Raw genomic sequence first — 24,443 nt, forward strand, 5'->3', positions numbered from 1 at the left:
CTCCACTGCTTGTTGTCATGTCTGTCATCAGTCATTTCACATACCAGAGGGTTGAATAACATGAGGGGAAGATGAAAAGTGTGATCCGGTGGGTGTTACATAAGGGAGACGGTATGAACTGCAGTGTCGATGCACGGACACCAGGCGGAAGCAGATGTCTTTCTTTCCATGACTGCCCGTGGTGGCGTCTCACCTGCTGATCACTAATTTCCCCGTGACAGATGGGTTGCCACCTCGTCGCCTCTTATGAAGCGCATGCATTCTACATAGCTGGTGGTTTATGAACAATAAAAAATTTAATATGAAAACCTGTCACCTCTCAGCATCCATCCGCCACTGACTAGCGAACCTGAGCACAGGAGGCTGAGAACCATTACATAATGGCTTGTGGATGTTAAAAAATTGAGGCACGAGGTGCAAAAAAAACAAAAACAACAGCTTTATTTTTGTGCATGTCGCGCATTGCAAAGAATGTTGGCTAAAGGCAATGCGGTGCGTTTTTATTATTACTGCACTTGAGAGAGGGCATTAGTGAGTTTTTCGGACTGTCAAGCCGAGTCTCCAATTAAATTACAGATATTTTTGCCCTGAGCCATGTAAACAAGGTTATGTTTCCTTCCTCACCCCCCCCCACCCCACCGCGGATCAGAGTGTGTTGACTATGGGGAAAATTTCTTGCCTGGCTGTGTGTCATGTCAGTTCAGTGGAACCTTGTTCTGAGAGCAGAAGGGAAGTGCCCTCTGGCCAGGGGATGTGCACCGAATCTCAATACAGACAACAGGCCCTCTGTCTGCTTGTGTATGACCATAGAATTATAATGTAGTCACAACCCAATGCCAAGTGTTACATAAATAAAACAGTAAAGCCACAGTCCGAGACAAATACAAATGTTGTTGATGGGCATCTTCTTACTCATGACCGCCATCAGCTGGCAAAGTATTTTGCCGAGGAAGGTCACGTCAGCCTTTCATTTTTATGTTCTCAGCTAGTCCCAAAATAGACCAAAGTGATGTCAGAAGGGTTCCCCTCTGTGTGCTCTTTGCTCTTGTGCCATCTGTCGCATATAAAAGAAATCTACACATATAAAGTAAACATGGAACTTGGGTTGTGTGGCTCATTTGCGCCTGTGCAAATATATTTATACGCTTTATCACTCTTTTTACAGTAGTTTTGTGTGAATGTTGCTGTCTGTCACAATCACAGTCTCCAGAGGGAAAAATAATGCCACCTGTGGCTCGTGCATGTATGAGGGAGCAAAATTCATGTCTTCATTCCGCGGAGCCTTGTTTGGAGTGTGTATTCGTCTGTTGCCCACGCACACCCACTTCGCCTATCTCTAGACCTGTGCTCCTGTCATCCTCCGCTGCTGTGTTTCCTGTGTCGTGACAGTTCTCCTTTTTATCCCCGGCCCTGCCGTCACCCTCTGCTCCCCTGGAATTTCAATCTTATGTTATTTCATTGCTTCCTCTTGAGTTGAGAGCACAGCATTGCAACAGAAATGAGACTGTTCTCATTGGAAGGAGAGGAGCATTTCCAGTTAAAACTTTGAGGATGAAAGTGATGTGTAGGTGGGTTAGTTAAACATTAAACATACCCTTTCTCCCCCTACACACACACACTTCTTTTTTTTTTCATCTAAGAAAAGATCTGTTGTCTTGGGTTGTAGATGCCGTGAAAAATGCAGTGTAGGAGACAGAGCGTAGGCAATTTCCTTAATGCCAGAGATCAGCACCAATTCTAAAGATCCTTGTTAATTACCCTTAAAATCTAGGTCCTGTTTCATGCCTGATCTGTGAGAGAGAGAGGGGGAGAATGTGGCTAAGTAGGCCTATTTCCAGCAGTGTCTGCAATAATGGAGGGTTAATTATGATGTGTTAATTAGCTTTATCACTTGGCCCTTGTATTGCAATTAAACTTCTACAAAAGAAAATTTGCTGGTAATCAACGCCCAAAATCAAACAAAATAAAGTCAATTGCAGGAGCTAGGCTGTGTGGATCAAACCTGACTGCAGAGCAGCTATACTGAATAAACCTTTTTTTTTTTTTTGCAGTAAATATAGCAACTAAAAATAAGACAAATAAGCTTTAGAAAAAGTCATAGCAACCCCAGTAGTATCTTCTTTTTATATACACATTTATATATCTATATACACTGTACAGATTTCAAAAAAATAAATGGTTGATATACAACATTGTGCACCCCACTGATGTTGAACTACAAAGAAAAAAGGGAGCAAAAAAAAAAGGGAGGGGGGGTCTCAGAGATACCAAGGACAGACAGAAATCAACACCCCCACTTAATACTGATGATTTTTTTTCTTTTTTTCTTTTTTTACATACAGCACACTTCACAATCATTTTTTTTTTTTACACTATATCAATTACACTTTATCATTTGCTGGTTAACCTCTCAATATCTCAAGAAATCCTCCAAGAGAATGCCCTAGATCAGGAAATGTGAGCAGTCCAGTAAAAATCTCCGTCTTAAACTATAATTAGGCAAGTGAAGAGAGACAACTCTAGCGCAGTTCGTCGAAAGCAAAGAAAAAAAATAAGTATCAAACCCTGACTGTTATTTAACCGACGTTTGAAGTTTGCATTGAAGTCCTACAATGACTTTTCACTGAGCCTTTGGAATGTAACGCTTTGTCAGCAGCGCTCAGAATAATGCCTTGTTCACACAAAGGACCAGCAGGATAAAGAGAGAGCCTGTGACTGTGTTCCCAGTTATTCTGGGATGCTCTGATGCTCTGCTTCTGACCTGAGACGTGGCTAAACAGTGATGCAAAAGAGGTGATGATCGTCTTCTGGCTCACCTTTTTCTCCCTGACACTTGGAGAGAGCGCATATGGTGGAGAGCAGGGTGGGCCGGGCTCGGAAAGGCACACACAGGACACTTTGTGCCAAAAAGCATGTGTGCACAACAGGGGTGTTCGGGGGCCACGTCAGCCATGACGTTAAGGAGCCACCCATCTTTTTCTGGTCTCAGTGAGCTGGACTGGACTGGAGGGACGGATACGCCTGAAAGCCAAAACCCAGACTTGATAGCTACCTCTGCCTGAACTCAAGATCTGCCTGTTCTATATCGACAGCTGAGGATCGGACAAGTTTAAATCTGGGGATGTTGTAAAGCTCTGTTGTGACCTTTCTTCCTTTCCTCTTCACACTCAGTGCTCACGTATAGCAGATTTGCACCCTCACAAATCGCACCAAAAAAAAAAAAAAAAAAAAAAAAAAAAAAAAGAGAACAGAACGTTGCTATGAGGAGAGGCTTGTTCCAGCATTGTAAGTCAACAAGTGCAGTGATTCTTTTAGAGCAATCTGTGACAACTTATTTTAAAAAAAAGAAGGGTTAGAAGAAGAAGAAGAAGGGAAAAAAAATCATAACATATTTCTTTGTACACCTGTATCGTCTCATACAGAATAAAAACAGTAAACAATGTTCTGTATTAAACTGGCAAAATAGAACTCAGTGCAGGTATATACACACACGGAGGGACTCACAGTAAATACTGACAATCGTACAAACTAACATTCAAATATTGACACTCATACACAGTGCAAACATACACACATCCAGTAGACATAAACAATGGAATGTGAAAAGAGGTTTTTTTTTCTTCTTCAGGTATTATTACTCCAGCACGTTTCATTTATCTATCCTGAGCCTGTCAGACTTAGAGGAGGTCACTTTCAGGTTCTGTCTGCCGCAGAGAAGAAAACAGCTGGAAGACTGACCTACGCTCAGTTACAGCCTGAAAAAAAGGTATTTCTGCGTAACTATCCAAAAGGGAGCATCATGCCTTGATTCACTGAGCTCTGCAAGAAAAAAAAAAAAAAAAAAGCTAAATGGAAAGTTGACAGTGTTATGATGTCTTGATTCGACTGATGCAAACTGCTGCTGACATGGATGACAGGGGTAGTTCAACCTTAATGATTTGATTATGATCGTCTCCATCTAATCTGTCAAGCGATTACCAAGCGCACTCGTGACAAAGCCGTTCACCGTCTGAGCTCTTTAACATCTGTGACCTCCTCAAGTCTGCTGCTCCCCTCAATAAAACAAATTCTAACAATAACCTACTTTCATTATCATTATCAAGGGCAATTCTGTTTTCATCCGTATTTTTAATTTAGCTGTGCAAGCCCAAAATACTCACACAAGCGTTTCACTCACTCACTCCCACACATATACACACACACAGACATACGCACAGTCTCGTTCACTGACACACTTTTGGAAGCTGGCTTTTTGCTTATTTCCTGTCTCTGGAAGAACATGTTGATTCTCTTTTAAAAACAAAACAAAGCAAAAAAAAAAAAAAAAAAAAATAGAACACAACATTAACCACTTGACTCGTTTATCTGTCCATAATTATTTTCTTTTTCAAGAAAAAAGGAAAGTCTTCTTTTTTTACGCTTTCCTTCCTATGGACCGATGTTAAATGTTCAGTCATTTTATCCATTTTTTTTTTTTTTTTTTTGTTGAGGAACTTCATTTGGGGTTACAGCACATCACCCACAGCACGCACAGACAACAAGGGGTTCCAGCCAAGGGTAGAATTATTACAGCGGTGCCAGAGAAAGAGAGAGAGAGTGTAAAAAGGGAGAGAGAGAGAGAGAGAGAGAGAGAGAGATCAAACACGAGTTGAGTGACAGTGTCCAATTCCAATCCACTTCCATTGTGAATACAGTCCATCACTCTTCCGTCGCCTGTGTCACTTTTCCTGATTTTCTCAGGTGACATTTTCGGGTGTAAATAAGAAGAGTGACGATAACGGAAGAGGACATGAAACAAAGTGCCGGGGCGATTCGCCCATAGCGGAGGAGAAGAGCGGAAGGCTCCTCGCTGCAACATGGACGCAAAAAAACGACTTGAGCATTTCCTGTGGGCAAATGGCTTGAGCAGGTCAGTACCACTCACACACACAGATGTGTATTTGAAGGCAGCCCCCCACCCCCTTCCCCTTGTCGCCTCAGAGTAACTACATCATTAAACATCAGTTTAATCCTTTTTTTTTTTTTGGTTGTTAGTTTGTATTCATGGGTGGCGAGAGGTACTGCTGAGATGTCGAGCAGTGGGAATGTTTGACAGGACTAGGCGGAGGGGGAAAAATCTATTATTGAGGGGTAGTGAGAAAAAACAATTCCCTTAGAAACTGTGTATGAGGAGGATGTAGGCAGGAGAAGAAGAGAGATATCAAAGATAGATTTCAGAGAGAGGGGGTTACGGTGGTCAGGTGTTACAGAGACTTGAGATGTAAGGACGGTGACACACAGACTAAGGGCAAAGGATATCAAAGTGGACTTGAGAACTAAGAGATGACACGCAGAGCTCGCAGCTGAAGACGGCAGTTTTGGGGAATGTGCTGAGGGTAGGAGCTGAGGCTGATGCTGAGTCGGGGGAAAACATCGCAGGGCAGGTGGGCAGCTGGATTCCTCAGGCCTTGAGAGAGTGCCACTGGGCCACGGCAGTGCGAGGACGACCCATCATGTCTTTCCAGTGCTTCACCTCTGCAGGGCCACTCTTCCATGACAGATATATCTGAGGGAGGGAGAGAGAGAGAGAGAGAGAGAGAGAGAGAGAGAGAGAGAGAGAGAGAGAGAGAGAGAGACCAGGTATCTAAGGTCACACAGAAACTGATGTTATTTGCCAAAAGCCACCCAAAACAATGGCCGGGTTAGAAAAAAACATGACTCACTGTAAGTCTTAAGATGAGCCCTGGTTTCACCACTAAGCCTGCCACTCTAATCAGAATTTAACTCAAATCCAGAGCAGGAAAAGAGACATTAGGGGGGAAGAGATTTCGCTTGCTGCGAAATGGCTAATGCTGACACTAATGAAGATTAAACCCTGAGTCTTTGAGTACAAATAACGCTTATATTTATGTAGAGAGACAGAACCATCTCAAGTTGCTGATCTGCATTAGGGAAATGTAAATGCAGGACTTTCGCTGTCTTCAAGCCAGTTCCAAGATATCTATGAGTGAGTTACAAAAGGCAGCTAATTCTGAGTACTGTGTCTTGACAACTGGCATATGGCTGATGTGGTTTATATGAATGACAGAGAACTCAGTAGTTCATTCATATTAGAGCTGCGAGGTTAGTTTGTTTGAGGAAATCAGCAGTACAGCAAGCCACATAGTTTGTCTGTTTGTGTGCACAAATAAATAATAGGGTTTGATAAAATTAGAAACATTAACAACCTATGCCTTATGGCCTTATCTTAAAACCTTGCTGTTAGGGGAAAAAAGCCAATAAAACACAAATTAAATAATGTTCAATGCAAATCTGCACAACTACATGCACAAATAAAAAAGTATATTGTTGGTAAGGAAGTGTGCCAAGCGTGCAACAATAGGGATACTAATTTTGGTAGGTTGTTGGGAGTGCCTCTGTTGTTTTAGGTACAGTGTATAGGATTGTTAGTTTCCCATTTCCAGCAGCAACATAATGGACTGGGCCATGTCTAAAGCTTTAAGGTGCGGAAATGTGAAATGAGATAACAAGTTGAAGTTTGGAATGGCTGTGACCCTGGAAAGCTAGAGGTCTCAGGAAGCCAATGTGTTGCATACAGCTGGAACACAAAAACACATAATCTCCTCAGGGCAATTTTTTTTTTTTTTTTTTTTTTTTTTTTTTTTTTTTGCTTATTAAGCAGGGATCATCAGAATATTCACAGATGAATATGAATCAAAGTGTCTGGGAAACAGGAAGGATAACACACTGTTCCTTTCATTAAAACTGGAAATTGTAGGAATCTTAGAGGGACGAACTGAATGCCCTGCATCTGTTTTCGCCCCAAAATGTTTACTGTGGGACGTATCGAGTCTAAGTGTTCCAGCAGGGGTCAGTGTAGACTGGCTGAACGAGCGGGTGGTGATGATCTGGGAGTGAGAAATCACAGAGGAAGAGAAGAGGGAAGAAGCGAAGAAGAGGGAAGGAGGTACCTTTCCAATGACATCATTGCGACTGAGCCTGTCCTTGTCCATGACGGTTATAATTATGGTGGTCTCCCTCAGCACGTGGGCGGGCACGTCGAAGGGGAAGGACTCGTTGAAAACGGGGTTAAGGCAGCGCTTCATAACCACCGTCTTCTTCTTCTCCACGCGCTTGTCTTTGTGCATCAACCACACCTTCACATAGGGGTCTGGGAAGAGCACAAATGGTATACTGTTGAGGATTTATCATTCTTGTATACCTCTCTCGGACATGCTACTGAGTGTTAGGAGTGTTACCAGAACCTTTTCTGGTTATTACTGATCAGATGTATTTAAGGACGACAATAAATGTGGTGTGGAAATAACAAGTGGGCATGGAAGATGAAGCAATACCAGAGGTGCCTCCAATGTCCATGGCTTTGAGGTTGCGGGCTTTGATGATGCTCACAGTGATGGTGTTGGCTGTGGGGTTATAGCACAAAGACACCAGCAGATCCCCTCGACTTCCCTGCAGAAAATACACACAACACACACAACAGTCAATCATCTACCCCTTTTCTTCTTTCAAATGTTTATTCCACAGCTGCTCTGTCTCTCTGTTCTTGCTTTGGCTGTCTGTGTTCTCTCTACCTATCTACCTGTCAGCCTCTACATATTCTCTTTGTTTCTATCTCCTCTCCCACCAGCACATCCCCGCATCTCCCCTGGGAAAGCCACGGCAGCCAGGAATGACATCACCAGTCACATTCTGTCCCATCTCCTCTGCTTCTCCTCCCTCTTCTTTCCCCTACCCCCGCCACTTCCCCCCTCCCTTACTCACACTGCCATCACTACACGGCTTCAGCTCCTTCCAGAAAGTCTGCATGTTGGCCAGGTCCAGTTTGTTGAGGGGAATGGACACCTCTCCTATGGGGTCATTCCTGCTGAAGCGGTCATAGTCCAGAACCTGCAGGTACAGGGTCCTCTGGACCACCTTCTCATAGGGGAATCCTGAGAGACAAATAGACCCAAAGGCATAAAAACCATCAAAACAGCCCCTAGGCGTTGATGCACATAGAGGTGAAGCAGCAGAAAACAGTATACTTGAGTGTGCCTGCCTGTGCTATAAATATTAATGCTGCACAGTAAGTGTGTTTTAGGTACTAAGATGCCATTGGCCATTGAACCTTCAAACAGGAAGGTCTCATTCCAGTGGGGATTGAGGTTCTTTCTCTTGACTTTGGTCTCCAACTTGTGCTTTTTGTCTGGCAGCAGGTAGATTTTGACAAAAGGGTCGGAGGTGCCAGAAAAATCCTTAGCAGGCAATTCCTGGCCCTTGAGAATTTTGACGGTCAGAGTGGAGTCTTGGAAGCTGTATCCCACGCTGAACTGGATTCGACCTAGCTTCTCACACACCGGACCTTCGTGGTCATCCTCCTCCGAGCCAGGAGACAACTGAGAAAGAAGGGAGGAAGCAGAGAAAAATGTGAAATTTTTGAGTCCTTGATACATTTCAGCTACATCACAAGGGTAGCATAGATACTGTATGTGATTTTATTACTGGTTTACTGTGTTTCCAAAAACGTGCCTTATGATGATTCTCAGTCGTCCAGGTTATGGTATACCCAGTAACAGTAAGTCAAAGGCATTTGAATCTTGAAGACATTTTGCAAGTAGTTTAAGTTCTTCATGATTATGCAGCAAATGATTCATTATTTGCTGCTTTATCATCATTTGTACATTGATGCATATATACGGAAATTCAGAGTCTCTACAAATCTGTAATTAGATGAAGACAAGGATGCTGAAGAAACAGACACTGATCTGAAACATTCAGTAATACATGCTGAAACACGAACTACAAGACAAAACAATGATCACAAACAGAACCTTTTCATAGGACTGTGCCATCTTGCATAGTCCAGCTGCCTTTGATGTACTATTACTAGATATGCCACACTTATTTTAGGTAAAAAAGGGTGGAAATCAGATTTGCTTTATGAGGAGCGAGAGGGGCAAAACATAGCAGCAGTCCTGAATTTTTCATGCCTGCATACAATGAACACACTTCAGTCATATTAGTCAAGATCCAATTATGTTACTGGAGATCAGATTGTCCTGAAAAGTAATTTTTCATTACGACATGAGCCGAGATGAATATTAAACTGTAATGAATGTGAGTGCAGCTAGTATTATCAGACCACTGGGTCAGAGTCAGCCCTGTTCACAGCATGTTTGCACACAGATTAAATCCTTCCAGAGGAGCAGACAGGTGGTATCGTACTTAATGACTCCAATCCACAGGGGGGCACTAAGTCTGCGCTTAAACATCAAAAAACCCCGCTCCTGTCTGGCAAAACTACCGTAATGTGATGTCATATGGCTGGGGTCTGCTGAGCGATAACAGGAGAAAGTGTGCAGGGCAGTGTGGAGATGAGAGGGAGATTATCCCTCGGTCAAAAGACCCCCTGACTGACTGTGGCTTGGCCCCGGAGAGAGGGAGAGGAAATCCAGTTAAAAGAGCGCTACCTGAGAGGGGAAGACCCAGAGGCATTACTCAAGGTGCAGTGTCAGGAATTTAATATCCAATTCTGTATTCTCCCACACAATCTTTGATGGTGTTGCCCAGTTTCATTTTCCACACTGAATATGATTGGCTTTCATAATACAGCTCTCCTCAACCAACAGTTGGCCTCAATTGCTTTTCCCATTTTTTTTTTTTTTTTTTTTTTGTGTGTTGTGCACTTTCTTTTTGTCAGCGTCCTCCCCCTCGTTCAATTCTCAAAATCTCCTCTCTTATTTCTTTTTTTTTTTTCTGAAACCCAAACAACCCACATAGAGGAGATACAGAACCACCTCCAGCATGAACAGAAGCTACACCTCCAGTGTGAGTGTCTGTGCACCATGTTATGCAAATATGCACATCAAAACTAAGGAGTACATGTAACAATACACAGGGGCAGGAACACACTGCATCTCAGCACGCGCTCACACACACAGTTGAACACAGTCAGTGGTGCTTTGACACTGGCGACTGAGGTACATGAACTTTGTGATGCTGACATGAGCCGCCCCTTAACCTGTCTGACCCCATACTAGACTGGATCTCTATACTCCTAAGGTAGACAAAATTTCACAGCAATCACTCTTTCAAATCAGTCAGCAGTGCCATAACTATTCCCAACAGAAACGGCGCTAGAGTGCAGGATGGGTGTTTTCGGTACGAACGGAGGGTTGTGTAACATAGAGGCTTGTTTGGCAGAACCATCCGGAATGAGCATTATCATAAAGCATCACCACTGTGAATTCATCAGACATACCTTGAGACCAACATAATTACACACTGTTCATCCCCATCTCCGCCATATTCAGCCAGCACTTGCAGCACAGCATGTTCTTTCACTAATTACCCTACTTTGCTGAATAAGACATACTTCACCTTGTTTTCCTCCTCCTGTATGTCATTTTATGGCAATAATTATGTTTCAGTTAGCTAAGGTATGGCCATTAATTTCAGTCGCTGTAATGCTCTACAGGTGAGCTGAGTGAGGGGGCCTCTCAGGTCCTTTTGGGAAATGAAAGGCTTATAGGAGGATGAAACACCTCCACTGGACTATGCTCAGCTGCACTGTCATGCGCTGCCCTTCTTTTTCTCACAATCCTCTCCACAACCAGCACAGTGTATTGCAGCTCACATTGGACTGGCTTGTCTCAGGAGCTCTGTGTATCACTTACCTTGGATTGGGAATACAGATCTGCTCGTACTGTTCAACCCTGCAAAAAATCTCCATCTTAACAAGTTGCTTCTTCTCATTTTCAGTCTCAAAATCTTGTTTTTCTACAAACAAATGAAAAAAATCTGCCAGTATGATAATACAAGCCCGCTTGTTTCCAATGCTAATCAGCTAATTTACAGAATTTTCTTGAATTAAGTGTCATTTTCATGATACTGCTGGGCTGATCTGTTTTGCTCTGCCTTGCTGCAACATATATTTATTCTTGGTCCCAGTAAAAAGACTGAAACTGCATTAGAAACAAGTGGGATAATCTCATCCCACAGGCATTTTTTTCACTTGTTTTAAGAAAAACAAGATTTTAAGACTGAGTATGAGACTGAATGACTTATTAAGCTGGAGGCTTTTTTGCAAAGGGGTCTGTTGGGTCATCTCATTTATTACGATTTAAAATGTTTTTTCTGATCCAGACATCAATCCTCTTGCTCTGACTGACTTGATACAGATGGGTTCACAGTGCCATAAGATGGATGAGTTAATGGTGTGACGGCGAACATGCCGGTTCCCTAATGGTATCGCTGCAAACACGCTGCATCAGTGGTGTTGCTGTAAATATACTGGGTTAATGGTGTTACCATGAGCATGTCGCTGGTGACGGAGTTGGCCAAGTCAGAAACAGAGGAGTTGGCATCATGGCCAGGTCCGTGGCGACGTCCGGTCTCGTCAGGGGTCTGACCTTTGGGGCTGCTGCCTGGCTTATTACCCAGAGTCCTGTTATTATGGACATGAACACAAGTGCACACACACAAACACACACACAAACACACACAGTCAACAAGTTGGTGCATGCCTTTCAAACAAAGGAGACAGAGAAAGGCCTCTGTGCTGTGGTCTTTGCTACAGTCTGGTCATACTAGACAGGAATAAGTACTGTAGCCTCTGCAAAATCAGGTGGGATTCTTGCCATATACAGCGTAACAAAACCTGTACCCTGTAAAAAAATCTCCATCCTTACGTTATTTAGGCTCATATTCAGTGTTTTTTTTTTCTTATAACAAGTTAAAAAATCTGCCTGCAGGATGAGATAATCCCACTTGTTTGCAGGACTTTCTTAAAAGCAAGTGTCATATTCTTGACATTAGTGGATTGATCTGTCTTATTCTGCCTTGTTTCAACATATTCATACTTGTTCCCAGAAAAAAATCCTAAAAACAAGTGAATTCATTGGAACAAGTAAGATAAAAGAAGAAATAGCTTGTGAAGATAGAGATTTTTTTTTTTTTTTGAGTCTTAAGAGAACGGGAAGCCCCATTTGGGGCTTTTTCAGATCATAACCTGCACACCATCTTGTGAAATACCTTTCACGCATTTGTAGGTGTGAAAAGTGTGAAAAGGTGCAGAAATTGTGCAGCCACTCCACCCCACCCCCACCCCACCCAACACACATGCACACACTGTAAGCTGTTTCCGTCACAACTCTTCGGACACGATGAGGATTGTCCGTGCAAACCGTGGCATCAGCCAAAACCGAGTTTGCAGGACAAGTAATATTTGAATTTCACAGGAGCCTTTGAAATATAAAATAGTCACATCGGGCAGATTGACAGAAGATATAACAGAAATATTTGTTTGAAAAGTATAGATAGAGAAAGAGAAAAAAGCAGAGGGTAGGAATTGCTCATTTTGTGCATCAATTTGGGGAATAGGGAACATCTGACACCAGCCTAGGCATATTGAAAGACAACAGTAATGAGCACTTATCTCGGAGAGAGAGGAGACCCAGAGAGACACGGTTAGAGAGAGAGTGAGCGAGAGAGAGAGACACCGGGAGACAGAAATAGTGAGAGAGAGCAGGTGAGCTGTAAAACACAGTGGTAAAAGAAGGAGTGAGATTAGGAGAGGGTTTTGTGGGAAAGATGAGTAAAGGAGGAGAGATAGATTTGAAGACTTATCTGTGCAGAGAGGTTGAGAAAGAGTGAAGGAGAGGATTTGTCTTTGTTAAGACTCGGAGGATTAATAGAATGAACAAAGTGAGGTTACTGACTCAAATTAATGTGAGACTGAGACATCGCCAGACACCATAACACACACAAGTCTTAGCTGAAAGAGAAATCAAGGAGGGAGAGAGACGGAGGGAGAGGATAAATGCCTGCAAACAAAGTCGATGAGATTTGGTTTTGGTAAAGAGAGACAAGCTCCAAAGCAGAGCAAGGAGGCAAATTGACATATTACATGGGTAAGAAAAAATAGAGGGAGGCTGGAGAAAGAGAGGAGATGAACCAAGGTATATGAGCACAGAGACAAACAAATAAATTAAGTGTGTGTCTCTGTGTGTGATAGAAAAAGACAGAGAGGAAGAAAAGGGACAGAGGAAGGGGGCAAAAAATCCCACGTTTTGGCTTTACATCCTGTGATCTACAAGTTGTAGCATTAATAGCATAGTATATAGACTGGGAGTTAAAATGTTGCGTGAAACCTGCCAGGCAGTGCTTACTGCTGCAAAGTTATGCAGATAACATCTGAAACATGATTTGATTATTTTTACAGCAAATAAAAAATGTGAGAATGCTATAAGCTAAACATTGTGTCCGGTTATATCAACCTCCACCACATCAGAGACTCCATAAATCTGTATTACTTAATGTATTACTTTACAATGTGTTGCCAAATATTGCATAACAAATGGTAGTCACACACACACACACACACACACACACACAGCAGTCTGGCTGTGTATAAAGTTACATACTGAGTTAGACCAAGGCCAAGGTTACTTGTGAACTCACTTTTTCATGCAGTTTGGTTGCATGCAGCTGAGTTGCTTGGGAACGCCATCCAATGAAATGTTCCATATGGTTTTGGTGGCATAGCAACAGCGAATAATTAATTTACAACATGCAACAAACTGCATGTTGTAAGTTACATTGTGCATCATCAGCCTTTAGACTACTATGGTGTCGTGTTGCGATTGAGGTCCAACTATGAGGTCGATGTGATATATTACAAACAAATGTAATCCATGGCAAAAAAAAGAGAAAGTTTCCCTTGAAATGCAATTGAGAATGCAGTTTTGTTGTATGACAGTGTTATTTTAGAAGACAGGGCTCACTGGAGAGCAGCAGCATCATGGTTGGTCCACACAAGCTAATATTGATTTATATCATTACCTCTCAAAAGCCTTGCATTCGCATGCATTCGACCAGGCAATATGTTTGAAATCATATGGTGTCGGTTTAATTTTATGTTTGTGCAAGTGAGTGGTATTTTTCACATTAGGGAATCACGCAGGAACTTCATCTTTTTTTCATAGAAGCAATCTCTTGTAAAAAGCATTAAATATACACCACATTCGAACACATACATTTGCATTAAAATATACATTACGAGAAATGAATATGGTGACTGCGGTGGAATTAATGTGAATGTTATTAGGCACAAACAGTGATGTAGGTATGCATGTTAATAACTATGGTCACAATGTCAGATTTTTAAACAGCTGTTCTGATGGTGACACTAAGACCGGGGCTGCTGATTATGGCTTCCTTGCAAACCTATTGTTTATCCTCTCTGTTTTGTCAACCGCTGTTCACTTTCTCCAACCCGACTCCACAAGCTGGCAGATGGATAACCCACTCAGTTCAGCTGTGTGTATGGCCCTTTAGCCACGGTGGCTGTACTATACATAAATATATACCTGTCAGCCCTGTCTCTTCCTAAAGAGTCTATAAACGCTTCCTTGTAGGTGTGGTTGGGCTGTCATGGAGCTCCACTAAATCAACTCCCAACACAGCAGAGAGAGAACACATAAATCTTGAACAATCTTGAGGCTTACATAAACACATCCTGGCAATGTCTCCATTATTTACAATGGAGACTTGCATTGCGCTCCACTGTGCAACAGTCAACGTTTGGCTATATATCAGCCTGGCCAGAAGCGCATGCAATACATTATACGGAGCATATAAAAGCTGATGTGGCTTCTGCCGCCTTCTTATATTATGCATGCCTTTTGGTAACTGTGTGCAGATTCCCTGCTTGTCGCCTGCTACAGTCTACAGAGGCACAGCATGTCCGCCTGTTTTTGGAATAACTGTATCAGTGTGTCACAGCATTACGTCGGCTGTTATGGGAAAGGCAACAAGTACACAGTAAATGCACAGAACGTGGAGATGCTGTAGGTCGATGCTGTCTATTCAAGATAATAGACACATACCGTTAGATAATCAAATGTTCACACACGGGTAAAGAGATAAATGATCAAGAAACCACGTGTCGGAGAGGAATTAATATGACACATTAGTGCCATTAAATAAAATAAACAGCCAGTTGGTCATTTGGGCGAGCTGTTATCCATTCATTTTTTATAGACATCTTCATTCTTTAAGGGTTGGAGGAGAGATCTGTCAAGAACTAGAACATGAGAGCCAGGGAGGGGATTTATAAATAAGAAACATGGGGAAAAAAGTCATTCCCTGGTGTCAGGTTGATGACCTAATTCATGCATCCACTAAAGGCAAATCATTAATCACATGTCCACTCTGTTTACTGAGCGTATACATCTTGTTACCTTTTATTTTAGTCTGTTTCATCACAGCAACACCCAAACGGGACAAATACAAAGTAACTGAATTTAAAACACACAGTATGCAGTAATGTGAAAATATATCCTGCTCATTATGCGGAACAGTGATTGCATACAACACAGGGAAACAATATATTTCATTGATCTGCATACCTGAAGGATTCAGGTAAGTGAAGTGCTGCTGCAAGGTTCCCACTTTTTACAGTCATGACAGTTTATCTTATGCTGACATGAGACTGGCATGAGGAAGATATAAGCTTGCTGCTACACACAGCAATGCCAGGGTGAGGCCTGTTGACACAGCAACGGCCTGGGGGACGGAGACAAACTGGGATGGCAGCTGGGCGTGGTGGTGAGGTGAGTTCACCCAGGGAAAGTACACGTATACATTCGTGTTTAGCCTACTAAAACAGGTGCCCACATAAACACACAGGCATCTCTTGCCCGGAGTGATGAGTGGTCAATATCCCACCCAGTCCTGGGATAATAGCTCCCTTCTCATTCACAAATTTGCCTCCACACACACATTGCAGCTCAATTATTCCTCGCACCCTGACCATTATTCCAATTTAATGGCACAGATCTTATGGTTGCAAAATTGGACAAAAACAAGCAAACTGACATATACAGACTGCATTTTTTCTAATAGTGCTAGTCAACAGATTCCTGACCATTACCCACTCACAAATGCGCATGCACACACACGCACACACACATATACATGCACACACACAGCCTGTCATCCTCATCTAAAAATTGCTACTCAGGTATCAAGCCACGATGCTAAACTGTTGCAGCTTTTTAAAAAAATAACAGGATGCATATCTATGGTTATGCCGGTGGAAAAAATAAATGCGCAGCAGACCACTTGCCCCTTCATTGCTTGCTAGTGACTACCTTGCCTAAAACACAACACCAGTTACATAATTTATCCTTTAGAGGTTGTAGTAACCATGGTGACCGAAATGTGCGCTCCCACTTAAGGTTGTACTTGCTACCATGATCATGTATTTTACACGGGGTTGGAGTAACCATGGTAACTGGAACATTCAGAAGAGGGCAATAAAAAAAAAAAAAAAATCAAGAAAGTCCCATAGAGACAGGCATGTTGAAAATAGCAAAAGCCCACAGGGCAAAAGGGAGCAGACGTTTCGAAAGCCTTTGAGGCACACTCATGCGCTTCTTTGACCTCCCTTATACCTACACTCCCAACCCTCTGACCCTGCAAAACACGCCACAACCCCACTTCCAGGCATGTGTGAGCTCATGCTGGAAAAGGCTGATTCACTGTCCATAAATGCCAGAAAAGTGCAGAATATCCTTTAGCCATGATACTCAAAACAACAGGCGAAGGCAGAAAGGAGAATCTGTTTTCTACCTTGAGTTATACCTTTCCCTCACTAACAAAGACTGTGCGGTGTTTATTCACTGCTTGATGATCCAGAATCTTTTTTTTCTGATGAGGCACTTCATTTCTATAGAAGGGAAATGCGACTGAGCTTTGCAATAAATATATTATAAAAAGAGAGAGACACACACACATACCATCTGAGGATGCAGGGCAACATCCCAAGAGAACGGATCCTTTGATCTGCAGTATTGAAACCCAAACCCTGACCTCTGACCTCTATCTAGGACAAAGATGTAAGCCATTTTCTGTGTAATTGGACAAAGCAGCTTGTTACATCCCCAGGGACAACACACAGAGACATTTTCTCTCCTCCTATGTCAGAGATGAGTGTTTGTGTCGGGGAGTCCGTGGGTTTAGCATTGATTAAAAAATGTTGAATAAGGGAAATGAGCTTGCTCCATTTACCCAGCTGTGATAAAAGGATATCGTGATTATGGAGAGGAGAGTGGATTAGAAAAATTAAAATTCAAGAAGCGATCTGGCAGTGAGGAGGAAGAGCAAGAGAGGACAATGTCTTGGGAGGATGGCACGTGCAGCCCAGCAACATCTCACCTGCAAGAAGTTGCACGAGTGTTTGCATGTGTCAAACATCCCAATCTGGCCTCATTGAGACAGCACTGTCTTCTTCATGTTTCCCCCTAGCTGGGTAACAGCAAACTAATGGGATGTCTGTTATGCTGGAGCATCCAACTGCCATCTGCAAGAGAGGGTCTATTTAAGACTGTTTGCTTAGCGGTTGCACTTAAGCATCCAAACTGTGGAGCAGACGGAGTGTTTCTATTTTCTAAATCTACCCAGTCTGCTTGGTGAGAGCTGACGGGCGGAAAAACTACATCAAAGACAGAGGGCTGGACAATTCAGTTGGTGTCCCACTGGCAGCATCCAGCTCCAGTCACAATGGTCTCTTTGATTGATTTCCAAGCAACTCTAAAAATGATATTGATTTTTCCCAGTTATACATTAATATACAAACACAGACTGAGTCTGGTGTAATTTCCCACCAAGAGCAGAATACTTTGAATATGCACTGTTGGAGAAAGACAGTCTATACAGGAGTTTATAATTTGTGCGAATTGTGTTCAGAAGGGAAAAATAAAAAATGAGCTCACGATTAAATTGTTGTAAGATTGGTCACCCCACTGTGTATCATGTAAGTCTGTGATGGAAACCTCTTTAGCATAATGTGTATATTCATCAGGTGGTATGGGCTGGCTTTGTCTTTGAATAACTGTAGTACATTAAATACAGAGATGAACTTGTCTTGACAAAGAGATATTCCTTTAAGTGCTTAGGTCCAAATTGGAATTAGAAAACACATGGGCCATCAATTTCAATTTTAATCATCTAGTCCCCAGGCTAACATAATTAACCTGCTTTAGGAAATGAGCTTAGAGATAGAGTGACTGACATCTATTACATTTACTTTTCTGGCTAGCAAAAACACAGGCTTCATGTGAGACTATAATATGATCTGAAACTAATATTTGACTTCCTTATCATTTAAATGCAAGCGAATGAACCAAGCAAGAGATGAGATTTCGTTTTGTGAAGCATAAAATCATGTTGTGAATGACTTAATTACAATAGTTGCCAAACCGCAAGTATTAATGCAAGCACCTAGGCACAGGGCTTAAAATGTGATCCCATGTCTGTGCATGTGTGTGGACGTTGGGACGTGCAAACGTGTGCGCACACACAGTACATGTGCATATGCATGAGTGTACACTGTCCCGAAGGACTCTCATTTCTTTGTCCTGATACTCAGCAATGATGCAGATGGATCCAAGTCTAGCCAGGCTGACAGTCATCTCCACTGACAGAGGAGTGCTGCTCTGACATCATCCCGTCACAACGCCAGTCAACACCCCCAGGGGAGGGTGGATTAGATGAATAAAGAGATAGAGGAATTGAAGAGGGAGAGGAGAGGGAGATGGGCTGACATAATGGCGGGGGGGAAAGTAAGAAAAAAAAAGGGTTTAATAGATAAGATTAGATAAAGCATGGAAGAGAGATTGAGGGAGAAGGCAGAGGTGGAGAGGGAATGAGGGAAAGATGAGGAGACAAATTGTTATTGAGAAACAAAATGAGGGGTACAGAGGAGAGGAAGTTAATGAGGGGATGGTGAGAGGAATGGGAGACAGGGGGTGGAGGGGGGCAGGGTAGTGGACGGGCGAGAACATGAGAAATGAGGGCTAAGAGCAGGGCCTGGCTTGGAAGTGTGCATCCATAAACATATATGGGTCTTGCTGATCATACATTGCCCCAGGAGAACATGCGATACAATATAGGGTCGCTGTGCCATGATGGATGAGGCATGGGCTCCGATGTCAGCCCACTCAGCGCTCCCCACCAACAGGGACAAATCACTCGGGCGCCACCCCCCTGGACATGCAAGCTTAATACAACTAATGGAGCCATCTACAGTACTCATCCTGCTTGATGCTCTTTGAATATGCTTCTCCTGCCTTCTTCTTTGACTTCATGTAGACTCCCTGGGAGGGAGCTGTGCACAACAGCTGATTTTTTCTTAAATCAATCAATGTTGAGAGAGTGTGAGAGTGTTTTATTTCATAAATAAACATAAACATAAATCACCTTGGTCACACTTTATTTTGATATTTAAGTGCTGAGATTCTTATCAAAGTGAATATAATGTGTCAATGAAATGTCACTAAAAAGAGTTTAATGTGATACTAAAAATTATGTAAAAAATATATTACAGCTTGTAAATGGCTGGGCTAAGCTTTATCTTCAGGTTAGGATTAGGTATAAAAATGGGATCAGGTTAAGGATTGGGATTAGTGACTGAGGTCTGAATTGCACAGCACAGGGGAGATGCACCAACTAGGCAAATGACACTTTGTTGAACCTGTACTTTTTTTTTCACCTTGTAGGTGAATACCAACATTGGGCAATTACAAGAAAGTTTAACTATCATCTTTACTGTTATGTTCCCCTGATGTTTCTTTAACTGGGTCTCTTAAATCAGCTCTCTGTTCCTTGACCAGAGAAATGGTGAATGAGCTCCAGACACAGATCTGACAGGTTTTTTTTTTTTTTTTCCCTTAACAAAGATGCCTCATTTGTGCTGACCTACATCACTTTTCCTTTCCAATCATCCTTCCTCCTGTGCTACTCCAGGGGCTGCCATGGGGACCGGTGGCCTGCCTGGAGAGCCATTAGGAGGCTTGACTCACTGTGATTGCTGGCTCAGACGCACAGCTTAAAGGGTTGGATCTGCTAGCTGATAGAGGGCGGCAACCACTTCCTGCTTGATTTATACAGTGTGGTGTTGTGTAACTCAATGGGGCGAGTACAGCAGTAACGCTGCCAGGATTAGAAATTTAATTCCCACCGTGGCCATCCATACCAACAATGAATGTACTTCGGGGTGTCGTGGCGGGTAAACACACATAAACAGCATTTACACACCTCTTTAAATTTGAAATAGCATTTACACACCTCCCCCGGAGCGTTTGAGCATAGTTACGTGGGTTAGTAGGCCACACTCAGGCCCAGTTCCCTATCACAGTTTTTTGTTGTTGTTGTTGTTATTGTTGTTGTTGTCGTTGTTGCAAACTTTCAGATCACTCATTTTGTCCTCTGACTAAATAAATACACAGGTTGCGTTCTAGTCTTGTGAGAACAAAGCAGTCATCAGTGCACCACCCACTCGTGATAGGCAGGAATAAAAAACAAGCAATCCCTCCTGTGCGCTGATGCCAGCACAAGATAAATTCTGTGGCAGACAGATGAGAAAAATAATGCACAAGATGGACACGGGGAAGTATTTGAAACATGCTGGCTCAGTTGATAATTTGCTGATTAAAAAAAAAAAAAAAAAAGTAGATAAGTCATAGCAATGCAAGTACAAAGTAGAGAGCACAGGATCAAATGCATAAGTTAAGTGTAGGGGAACACACTGATAATCAAAGAATCAAAGCCAAAGTTTGTTTTTTCTGCATTTCTCTTTCATACTGGCTGGGGCCGGGATAAGGTAGCTGAGATAAGCTCAGTTTTACCCAACCTTTTATTTACCACTATAGCCCTGTATACTCAAGATATAATAATGCACTTTGGATAATAGCACCCAATGTCATGCTTGAGCTGCATGATTATGGCAAAACTAAACCCCATTATTTTACGAACCCATTTGTGGTTTAAAGGAAACAGTTGTTTTCTTCACTTTTTTCCAGTGTGACATTTCTCAAAGTGTTGTTTTCACTCTTAGGGCCCTATCTTGCGCCAGACTCCCTAAACCCGCTATTTGCGGATTTAGGATTTAGGAAGAGGCGTTCCCCTGTAAAAGTTGCTATCTTGTGCACCTCCCGCTATCCGCAAAACACCTGCGCTACCCGCTATATTATGCATAGGCGTGTTTTGGGCGTTGCGCCAATTAAACCAATCAGTGTGCCAGGTGCCATTGCCTTTAAGGGCAGGCTGCGCTATCCTAAATCCTAAATCCTAAACCCGCGATGGAGAGAGGGAGGTAGATTTTCTCAGGGCTTCTACTGAGGCTAAAGCAAGTTGGCTTTATATACATATTATATATTATATTATAGGCGAGTTAATTCGGGAGGTGGAGCCGCATGTGTCCAAGTGGACGTGTCACAAGGTTGTACTGATTGAGTAAAATCCCCGGGTCACACCACACACACACACACACAAGAGGCAGAGGTGGAACTATGTGTAAACTAATTTATTGACAAGGTAGATTGGGCAAATAAAATATTAAAAATAAAAAATATAGCACAGCTGCTGGCTTATGATAAAACAATAAAACGTGCTGGCGTAAGTGTCCAATTAAAACAGTCTTTCCTCTAAACAGTCTATATGAGTAATATACTCAGTCCATTCCGGCGGCGTCCCGGTATCAGTCCGACCGTGTGTGTGGCGAGGCTCCGTCGGGGCGCGCATTGAAGCCGCCTGGGCGCGCTCTCCTAACAGCCCAAACTTTAGGGATAGCGGATAGCGGGTGGGTGCGCAAGATAGCAACTTTAGGGATAGCGCATGAAACACGCCCACGAACACACCTCCAGGCGCAAATGACGGAGTCGGCATAAGGATAGCGGGTAGCGGGTGGCGCAAGATACCGTTTAGGGATAGTGGAAGCTCCTAAATCCGCAATTTGCGGGTAGCGGGTAGTGGCAGCGGATAGCGGGTGGCACAAGATAGGGCCCTTAATATCTCACCATTACTATGATCCCTGTTTACTATAAATAGGCAATGTGCTACTATATTGCTTTAGCACACAGTGAAAACCCTGAAGCAAATTTTGCACAGTCTATACCTATTTGACATCATCTTGTTGAACAGCGAAGCATCTCAAACTGACAGAAAATCCTCTTTTAGGGAAAGGATTTACCTCTCTAATGTTTGGCAAATCCAGTCTTTTCCACTCTCCTTGACACTATGTTTTGCCAAAGAGGGTCAGTGTAAGGTTTCTTTCCTGTTGGAGCTGTCTGGCCTCTCCATCTTAAAGGCAGAATGAGTAGGATTTTCCTAAAAAATCAATGTATAGAGTCATAAAAAGACAATTCCTTCTCAATAACCACTTATGAGCCACTAGGAGTGTGTGTTGGTGTGTGTATCTGCAGAGATCCTGCCCTCTGCTTGGATTTTCTTGTTTTGCTGAACCTGGGGCTCCTCTGGGTGTCGGCCTTTGGGCAGTGGGTGTGTTGCTCTCAGCCAATAACAGCACACAGTGCCAGATCGATAGCATACCATCCAATAAGATGATGTGAAAATCATGGACCCAAACCACGTAAAAAAGGCAATATGGTAAAGTGAAGTGCAAGTGGACAAAGCTTGTTCTGGGGTTAGCTTTCACCTGCTGGCGAGCACTGAAGGAGAGGATGAGGATAAAGGGCAAACTGGGGTTGGCCTGCTATCTGTTGAAGGGCTAGGTGTGGGTGGGCAACATTTTTTTTCCCCTAGGATGACGACGTTACATTTTGGCGGTAATTTCATTCCATCGCCATCCGAGGAAATGGAAACTAGTCATTCTGCCTTTAGCTTTTGTTTTGGTCACAGGACTGCTTGAGAAGATGTGAATGGTCATGTGTAATGAAGGCATTTGATAAACCAGACTGAAAGTCGGGACTGAGACCTTGATATGTTCTACTTCAGAAACTGGTGCACAATCTACAGCCTGTACAACCTAAATCTTGAGAATGGAGGCTGTCCAGGGCCGGTAAGACACCTGGAATGGTTGTGTGAGTTTGAGCCTGATTTATGTTTATGTCCCCGTTGGGCCTCTGTGTGTGGTGACTCTCTAACCTCATTAAGATCAGGCCCCCACCATGCAACAGAAGCTTCCTGAGATGATAATAACAGTGACAGATTCAGAGTTTCCACCATAGATCTCTGCAGGTGGATGGTTATGTCCAGTCAACCACAGGGCTGAGGTCAATCTAACACAGTGACCCAAAACCAGCAGTGTGGTGACTTACATAACTCGGTGAACATAAGCTCGGTGTAACAGCTTGGAAGAAAATTCACTTAACACCGTGCCATAAGAACACAGTCATTCTCAGCAGAGAGCAGATTGGCTAAAAACGTGTCCTAAAAATATAATTACCAGGAATCACAGATGCCATTGTGTCCCATGGGGTCTTATCTCCAAGATGACTAAATAGAAAATAGAATTTGTAGACAACAGCTCTACTTGGTGCTGCATCCCTTATCTTTGATTTACAGAGCACTGTTCTGTTCAAATTTGCTCTGTACATGTATCTGTGCAGCAGGCAGAGCTCAGCTATCACTGACTGAAATGGGCCATGGTGTAACGCGGTGATTAGTTTTAGTTTCTAACTAAGCAACAGGAGGTAAATAACAAATTGTTCCTCCGTGCTATGTTCCCCACAAAGCTTTAATGAACATTTCTCAATATAAGCGGCTTTCTGTCTCTCACTACTGATAGCATCGCAGACACTCCCTAAGCATGGACTGTACATTTATGTAAACTAATTTAGGTTGGGAACACTGGTTTGTAAGATAGTCATAATGACTAAATACGAGTTAAGTAATAACTGTAAGGCATATTGTTAATTGAATCCTGATGACACAGTCAGTGTGTGCTCACATAATGACTATGTCTAAATATTTTTATTATTGCATTAATAAATGAAGCTGGGTCATGGTTCCACATCATTTGTTTGTTTATGTCTATTGGAAGGGCTGCTTGAAAAAATACAGACTTGTTCTATTGCACAGGGTACAGGAGTTTTTACACAGTGCTTTAATCTGATATTTTTCTTTTATCAGATTTGGTGTTTGGAGGTATTTGTGTCCCAAGCTTTATTTCATTTCATTAATAAGGCAATAAAATCTCAACCCTCTATGGGAGGGTCTATTTTTGTCCTACAGCACATTTCTCTCGAAAGCTGAGAGCAAAGGTTTCCATCTCTCTGTCTCTCTGTGTGCATCTCACTGCATCTCTCGCTCTCTTTTTCGCCATCTGACAGCGTCTGTCTATTCACATATATTCTTGGTGGGATCATCGTGTTCCATCATTCTCAGTCTGCTGGGCTCTATCAAACGGCCGGCAGCAAGCCAGCAGAGGGGCACAGGGAGCTCACGGGGGTAACTAGAGAGACAAAGATGGACAGAGATGATGATGGAGAGTTGGTATTAGTTGAGGAAGGACACTAGACAACTTGGCCCACGCGACCCCTGAGGGTAGCAGCTCGCACCAGCTGGCTGTGATTAAAGCTAAGGTGCTTGACAGACCTCCAGACGGGGAGAGAAGGAGCAGATGAGGGGGAACAAGAGGTAGGCTGGCCCTCGGCACTGTA

At 42.8% G+C, this 24,443-nt stretch overlaps 1 protein-coding gene across 1 annotated transcript in view; it reads right to left on the reverse strand.

Moving 5' to 3' along the window:
* Positions 1–5,296: 5,296 nt before the first annotated feature.
* The window catches only part of syt7b (synaptotagmin VIIb), a 101,755-nt gene continuing 82,608 nt past the window's right edge, over positions 5,297–24,443 (reverse strand). Inside the window, exons 6-12 of the mRNA XM_030048712.1 lie at positions 21,494–21,523; positions 11,290–11,425; positions 8,108–8,375; positions 7,762–7,931; positions 7,335–7,449; positions 6,951–7,150; positions 5,297–5,545 (exon numbers count right to left, since the gene is read on the reverse strand). Coding sequence (XP_029904572.1) covers positions 5,441–5,545; positions 6,951–7,150; positions 7,335–7,449; positions 7,762–7,931; positions 8,108–8,375; positions 11,290–11,425; positions 21,494–21,523 — 1,024 coding nt within the window. The 3' untranslated portion in view covers positions 5,297–5,440. The remainder of the gene's footprint in view (positions 5,546–6,950; positions 7,151–7,334; positions 7,450–7,761; positions 7,932–8,107; positions 8,376–11,289; positions 11,426–21,493; positions 21,524–24,443) is intronic.

This window comes from Myripristis murdjan, chromosome 3 (assembly GCF_902150065.1).
Source record: "Myripristis murdjan chromosome 3, fMyrMur1.1, whole genome shotgun sequence".
Classification (NCBI taxonomy): domain Eukaryota; kingdom Metazoa; phylum Chordata; class Actinopteri; order Holocentriformes; family Holocentridae; genus Myripristis; species Myripristis murdjan.